General features: G+C 33.9%; 2 protein-coding genes and 1 long non-coding RNA gene across 3 annotated transcripts in view; all 3 read left to right on the top strand.

Annotated features, from left to right (window-relative positions):
- Positions 1-1,096, top strand: part of LOC111411160 (WAT1-related protein At1g09380-like) — a 2,695-nt gene extending 1,599 nt beyond the window's left edge. The window contains exons 3-5 of the mRNA XM_023041719.1: positions 103-256; positions 350-501; positions 591-1,096. Of these exons, the coding sequence (XP_022897487.1) occupies positions 103-256; positions 350-501; positions 591-756 (472 nt within the window). The 3' untranslated portion in view covers positions 757-1,096. The remainder of the gene's footprint in view (positions 1-102; positions 257-349; positions 502-590) is intronic.
- A 1,498-nt stretch (positions 1,097-2,594) lies between these two features.
- Positions 2,595-6,475, top strand: LOC111409993 (ADP-ribosylation factor-like). The gene is made up of 7 exons (XM_023040138.1): positions 2,595-2,708; positions 3,784-3,940; positions 4,578-4,648; positions 5,233-5,352; positions 5,587-5,705; positions 6,012-6,093; positions 6,196-6,475. Exons 2-7 carry the CDS (start codon positions 3,793-3,795, stop codon positions 6,199-6,201), a joined length of 546 nt encoding a protein of 181 aa, XP_022895906.1. The 5' UTR covers positions 2,595-2,708; positions 3,784-3,792; the 3' UTR covers positions 6,202-6,475.
- Positions 6,476-7,155: 680 nt separating this feature from the next.
- Positions 7,156-7,657, top strand: part of LOC111409992 — an 818-nt gene continuing 316 nt past the window's right edge. The window contains exon 1 of the long non-coding RNA XR_002705596.1: positions 7,156-7,591. This is a non-coding gene — a long non-coding RNA (uncharacterized LOC111409992). The remainder of the gene's footprint in view (positions 7,592-7,657) is intronic.

The following is a 7,657-nucleotide window of genomic DNA, read 5'->3' as shown; positions in this document are numbered from 1 at the left end:
AGAATAATGAACTTATGTAATAGGGTATTTAAAGATGGATTTATTAGATTAAATTAAGTAATTATTTCAATAATTATTATTTACTTTTGTTATGCAGACAAGAGTCTGTCAGCAATATGGGGCTCCATACTCGAGCACCACGATAATGTGCTTAATGGCAAGTGTTCAATGTGTGATTGTGGCATTTGGTTTCGACCACAACTTAGCAGCTTGGTCATTAAGCCAACCCATTAGGGTTGTTTCGGTCATCTACTCGGTACGATCTCTAACTTTCTACGATCCTTACAGTATTTTTTTAATCCATTTGATTACTAAAGTTAACATAAATTATAATAATTTTTTGTTACAGGGAATAATATGCTCAGCAATGGCATTTTGCCTAATGACATGGTGCATTACAAAGAGAGGTCCTCTATATGTCTCAGTGTTTAGCCCTTTGCTGCTTGTTATTGTGGCCATTCTGAGTTGGGTTTTACTCGAAGAAAAATTATACATTGGAACGTAAGTATAACTTTGTTTTTTCTATCAATAGACGAGCAAGGAATCAACGTAAAATTATTTTAATAATTTATCTTTTGTGGTTGATTTAGTTTTGTAGGATCAGTATTGATTGTTGTAGGACTTTATGGTGTATTATGGGGGAAGAATAGAGAAATCGAGGTCATTGTTCATAACATTGAGGATCAAGATGAAGGAGTTACAGCGAGAAATGGGGAAATTACAGCACAAAATGGCATGGAAATTACAGTTATTTGAGAACCCAATTATCAACCTTATATGATCAGCCTAGAGATAAATCGAGGGGAAAAAAACTTGGTCGTTGTACGAAGGTGCACTCGATATATCAAACTGTGTATTGCGAAAAGTTAGTCGAGTGAACATGGATTCACACGACATATCCTATGTACGAGAAATCTCTCCTCGGATTTTCCCTTTTCGTGTAACGTTATGAATTGTTATTTTATTATAAATATCAAAGTTAAAGTGATGGATGGTAATGTAAAGGCGCATAGAGAAAATTTTGTGAGCAGTTAAGTCGTCCAAATACAAGGTTGATGCAAAAGCAGGACTATTTCAACATGTTTGAATGAATAAAGTTGGGTTTAATACATGATGAATTGCTTAAATTTTTGTTGAGTTGCGTATGAGACAAATTACACATAAGCCATTTGATGGTTTGAAACTAATAACATTGGGGGTGTGTGATGTGGAGTTACACGTCAACCACGTGTTAGTTCTTGACATCCACATCAATCATTCACGTAATTTGAGTAGTGGCAACAACGACTAGAGCAGTTACATATGAATTTAAATTAAGTTTAATTGGAAGAAATTAAAGATGATAGTTGTAGATGCAACTCTACGGAAATTTGAGTGAGCCGCAATGCCTTTGACTTGAATAAAATTTGTCAAAACGAAGGAAAAGCAAAAATTAATGAACGTCAAATACGAAGGAAATTGCTTAGTTGTTAAGTTAATTAATTAAGTATTAAAGACGAGTCACTAGGCTAAGCGGTGGACATCATCTCTTTTATTCTCTTCACGAAATACATCACCCATGCCACAAGTTAATGAGTGGCAGATATATCAAGCTTGACTGAAAAAGAAGGTATAGTGAATAGTATTATATACCTAACACCTAATTTTTAGAGTATGTCTATAGTGCTTTAAATGTTGGTAAGATTATATGGAGAATAAGTGTGTAGTCATTATAGGTCCCAGGAAACGTATGAAAAAAAAAAAAAAATTTTGATCAGTTTAAATTATATTTTTATATTGTTCAAACTAGCATTGTTAAAACGTCTCACCGTGCTATTAGTGAATTGAATGTTTAGAGCTTTAAAGGACATGTTTGATAGATCATTATTTTTCATGGAAAATAGAATTCAAATTCTCACTTCTATTTTTTGGCTGTTTGATAGCATATTTTTTTCCAGGTAATTGGTTTTCTTGCCATATGGACATTTCCATGGTTTTCGATGAATTTTTTTTTAGGCTATGCTGCTGATTTTTTTACAATGGAAACAAATTCTATCCCTAATTGTAAAAAAAATATTTTTCTTTAATTGACAATTTTTATGTAAAACAAATCCAAACGAATATCAAAAAATAGATTTTTTTTTCAATGAAAACAAATTCTATTTTCAATACCAGTAAATTCTATCATTTTAATTGACAATTTTCATATAAAATAAAGCCAAACGACATCGAAAAATACTTTTATTTCAACATTTTTCATGTGAAAAATTATACTAATTAAATACAATAATTGACAATTCTCAGTAAAAGAATTTCTAGACAATTCAATTATCTGGAATTCGTTTTATTTTCACCCAGATTTCATCTTTACAATCAAACGGACCCTAAATAGAAAAATTCAATCTAGTGATATTTGGCTAACGAAGATTGATGAGAGAGCCATATGACAACTTAACGAGTCATTTTATCAACACAATAATTAAGGGTGACAAATTTTCTGCACTAAAATGTCAATTGAAAAAAAGAACAAGGACTTTTAGAACAATTTATCCAAAATGGTTTAAATTAAAAAAAGAAAAATAATTATTCAAATTTTTAAAATGAATCCATATATGTATAAAATCCCATTCTAAGCATTTCGTGAACAAGATTCTCATAAGGGCAGCCTTGAACAAGATCTGCCCCCTCTCTTCTTCCCAAATCAATCTCCTTCTTTATTTTCTGATCACGTAAGTCATCTGTTTCTTTGTTCAATTTCATATATTTTGCATTCGTATGATCTGTATATATGTTTAAAAGTCAGGATCAGATCTCATTGAACGAAATTTGTATGTATTTTGGGTCTTAATTAAGTGATCTGTGTAGTTTTTGTTGGATTTGTGCACGGATCTGCTTCTGTGTGTTGGAATTTACGTTTTAATTCTTTGATTTATTTTATGTGACTGGCCTTTGATCGATTTTTTTTTTTTTTAAATTTTGAAATTGTTGTCGGGATTAGGTTTAGATGACTGATTATTTGTTCTATTTTTTTAGTCTGAATGGAAATGAAATGATTGATAAAATAGTATATACTTCTGTTTTTTGTCAAATGCGTTGTTGAAATGAATGTTTTATGGATCTTCTGTATTAATCACGTCTTTGATTGAATTTGATATTTACATAGTTCTTATATGTTTGATATTTGATTCAGAAATGAAATAAAAAAGTTGGAGTATTTGAAAAGAAACATTAAGATATCAAGTTTAATTTTATGTTTGAAAAAATGGGAAATGTGAAAATAAGAAGCGGAATTTTGAATGAGTCTCTTATCTTAGTCAATGTCTGATTAGATCCGCAATTCACTATATAAATGGATAAGCTGCTTGAATTATGAATACTATTGGTTGATCCTTGGATTTATTTTTTCAAGCACACATCCTATACCGATGGTTGGGAATTCTATGCTGCTATCTTAAGGATCGTTGGGAGCTCTACATTTCTCATCAAATAATCATTTGTAATTTTAAAAGTCAATCTGTTGGCCTCTGTTGAATTCTTAGCCCAAAAAACTATCTTTTGGGATGAAGGACTTTTATCTGAAGGCCTTGCAGTCATTCTGCAATTTGGAGGCTTTCTGTTTCTTTCAGTGCTGCTCGTTTTGGGTTATAATCACTTATTGTCTGTTTCCTTCCCAGTCCCCACTCGAGAGATCTTCTGAATTTCCTAAATTTAAGACCTATGAAACTTTTTCTGCATAAATAGATTGCCAATGCTAATTGGATTCTTATTTTGAATGCATTATCAATTAATTTTTGGGTGTAACAGGCAAAGAAAATGGGGTTGTCTTTTACCAAGCTTTTCAGCCGTCTGTTCGCAAAGAAAGAGATGCGGATACTTATGGTGGGTCTTGATGCTGCTGGTAAGACCACCATATTATACAAGCTTAAGCTGGGAGAAATAGTAACGACTATTCCTACAATTGGTATGTCCACACGTATACCTATGCTTTAAGTGTAATCCAATACAATGCAAAGCTCAATGTGACACTCCATTTCTTTTAGGAATATTTGTTTACACTTCTGTTATGCTCCTTTCATTCCATCATGTCTGTTTGTGTGCATGACTGATTGAGAGAGAAAGAGAGAGTAGAAGAGCAATGGCAAAGAAGAAATGTTGCTTCTTTTTCACTTAGCTTGTCTACATACATTTTTGTTTCCATCTGTTACAGCTAGTGTAGTTGGAATGTTAGTGCAAACTATATAAATCCTGATGTAAAGTGGTTGATAAGCTACAACCCCCACCCAAAAAGTACACAAATAAACAGATGGAAAAAAGCACGTCCATATGCATGTCCCTTCAGGCCAATATTATATACACTGCTGGTCGTAGCCCGTTGGTGGACTTAGGGTTTATGGTTTATTTTTAAGACCAATATACCAACATTGAGCTGTAAATTTCAATAATTACTTTATGGTCCTGCTTATGAATTTTGACAATAGATGTTTAATTGTTTGTTGTTTGAAGTAGAGATTCTAGCCAGGCTGCTCTTCTTGTGCTCTTATCCAATCACATATTGCCACCTCTTCTTAGTTACAGAATTTATTTGCATATCTCTCCAGGATTCAATGTGGAGACAGTGGAGTACAAAAATATCAGCTTCACAGTCTGGGATGTTGGGGGTCAAGATAAGGTACACTATGCTATGTAACTTATTATTATTATTTTTTTTCCAAATGCAGTAATGGTACTAAGGAGCCAGTTTGGCTTTTAAAAAGGTCAATTGACTTCCATTGCCAAAATTTTGCAACAAGTAATATGATGAACATTGTCTACTAAATGATCTAATGTTATTGAACTTGATTGTCTGAGTAATGTTATACTTTTAGATTTTGACTTTTTTTAATGGGTTATGTGGGGAATCCATCTATTCTGTCAGTAAGTCACCTGCACCATAGAAATTGATCTTCTGCTAATTTTTAGCATCTGCATGAGAAAGTCAGGCCTTGACTGGCTTTCTAGTTCTTTTCAGAACTTGTACTGTTTGGTAATGAATTAGCAGTCCATCCCGCATCCACCGAATGCTTATGTTTTACTGGAATATCTTTCACTTGTATGCATTTGCATAAATGTGCGTCTTGCATACTCTATTTGAAAAGTTAGAAGGCAACATAAAATGTCAATTATGTTTGAAGTTTTGAACAAAATTCTAGGAGATTTTTTGTGTTTGTAAGCTGCCATTTGATACTCTGCACTCTGATTTTGTCATTGATGTAGATCCGACCATTGTGGAGGCATTACTTTCAGAACACTCAGGGGCTAATCTTCGTTGTTGATAGTAATGATCGAGACCGTGTGGTTGAGGCTAGGGATGAGCTACACAGGATGTTGAATGAGGTAATTAAACTGATTTATGTTGTTGGGTCAGTCTTTATCCAGGACACTGAAAATAGGCTACATTTCTTGTTAAGAATTTAATATAATACGTCCAACTTTTCAATTCACTGCATCAGAGATGACTTACTTGATTCAGGTCAAAATTTTTAAAGTCTGCTTACCGACACACGTGTTAATAGTTTTAAAACTTATTAAATCTGTTCTTGGCAACGATTATTGTTAATGCCTCTGTAGGATGAACTGAGGGATGCAGTGCTTCTAGTTTTTGCGAACAAACAAGATCTACCAAATGCTATGAATGCTGCTGAGATAACTGACAAGCTTGGACTTCACTCTCTCCGTCAACGCCATTGGTACTTCCTAACCCTTCTCTCTCCGTGTATGTTGCTGGGACTCTTTCTAAAAATTTCTGAAGAACTTTTTAAGTTCCTAATACATATCCAAGGATCCGTGTCTAAATTTTGGATCCTTTTTAGCCATATCTCCATATCATAGATCTTAGAAAAAAAAGGGATATAACTCTTGGATATGTACCCATACATACACCTGCAACTAGGCATGCGTGGGTGGCCACATGTTTTCAGAGGAAGAATTTGTCTGTGAATCAACGTGTCTTATGTACCTGGACCATTGACGACTTTCTTTTCCATTTTTTGCAGGTATATCCAGAGCACATGTGCCACCTCTGGGGAAGGACTTTACGAGGGACTGGACTGGCTGTCAAACAACATTGCCAACAAGGTAGGATCTTTGTGATTGCCCAGCACAAGCCGATCATGCTGGCTTATATTTCATTGACATAATGCTAATAGTACATTCTTGTGATTCTTTTTGTTATAACAGGCATAAAAGAGACTATATTGGATGATTATGATAGCCTAATTCTCATCAAAGAGGAAATTGTCTTTCATTTTTCAGGCTTTTGTGTCTCACTATCTTGAAAACTCAGTACTTTAATCTCTTTATTTTTTCCGTAGAAATTTGTCATTTCTGTCGTGTAGATTTATATTCGAAATTCTGTAATTTCAGCATTCTTGAATACCTTTTGGATTGATTAATTTTCAAAATGACGCTCCTCCTCTCATTCATTGAATGAAATGGAAATTACTACATTTTGAATTTCACAAATCCATTTGGTCAAAGCATATATATTCCAAGTACATTACATTGGCAGGGAATCTTCACTTGAAAAGTTCAATGATATTAACTTTTGAGATTAACCTCAAAAGATTTGGCGGAAGTATAGAGATACTATGATTTTAAGATACCCTAGAGATGTCACGAAGTTTTACGCTCGTGGTCTCTAGATATGGTCTCGAGATGGTGTCAAAAATGGACGGGTGGCTCTGTTTCGTTGCGAACCAACTCACTAGAGAGTCAGATTGAAATTGGTCTAGCTCGCATTTGTTAGACATGAGGTAAATGGACTTTATAAGGGATCGAGTTTTTACCTAATAGTTAACTTTCTAAAAAATGTAACTCCAATTGTCAGTCTTTTGCTAAAGAGACCGGGTTCCAACTGCAAATTGGTCGAATGTGACTTGCATTCGGGTGGCTCAAACTTTTCTTTCCAAGTTTAGTCTAGCTTCGAATGCTTTGGATAGCATTGGAGAGGGAAGTGAATTGTTACTCTTTCAGCTTCATTTTTCAAGATAGGAATAAGGCGGCCCCTATGGACTTGGACGGAGTATATTTCATTGACTATTTGCATCGAGTTATTGCAATAAATACTGCATAATACCTTTTGTTTTAAAGATATAAACAACTCCCATACATCCTTTTCCTATATCATTCAAATTTAAGATTTGGGACAAGGTCTTCATATCACCAATGATAAGAGGTGTCACCTGAGTCGGTCTGCACTTTGCCTAGATTGGCCAAGCCCAACATTCGAGCATTGGCCGTGCTGAGATTCAAATATTTGATGTTTCATGGTCGACCTAGCTCATTTTGATGCCCCTAAATAGTTTCAAACACCTATAAACTGCAACGATATGTATACGAGTGCAAGGTGATACAAAATGTTCTATCATATAACTGCAAAGAATGTATACAATATGAGACAGGAATACAAGTAGAAAATTCAATTATAGAGCTTAGAGCATCTTCAACAATGGCATAAAATTGATTTAAATTGTGATTTAGGTCTTCAAAGTTGCAAACAACCTCTCTAATTGAGAGATGCAAAGAAAATGCAAATTGCGTTTTTCGGCAGAAAATGTAAAAAAAAGATGTAGAGGTAAAAGTGGATTTAGATATTCCATTAGAGCATAATTTGGATTTAAATCTATCGAGATGTAAATGA

The sequence above is a fragment of the Olea europaea genome, chromosome 15 (assembly GCF_002742605.1).
Source record: "Olea europaea var. sylvestris chromosome 15, O_europaea_v1, whole genome shotgun sequence".
NCBI lineage: Eukaryota > Viridiplantae > Streptophyta > Magnoliopsida > Lamiales > Oleaceae > Olea > Olea europaea.
This window is presented reverse-complemented; position numbering and strand designations above follow the sequence as displayed.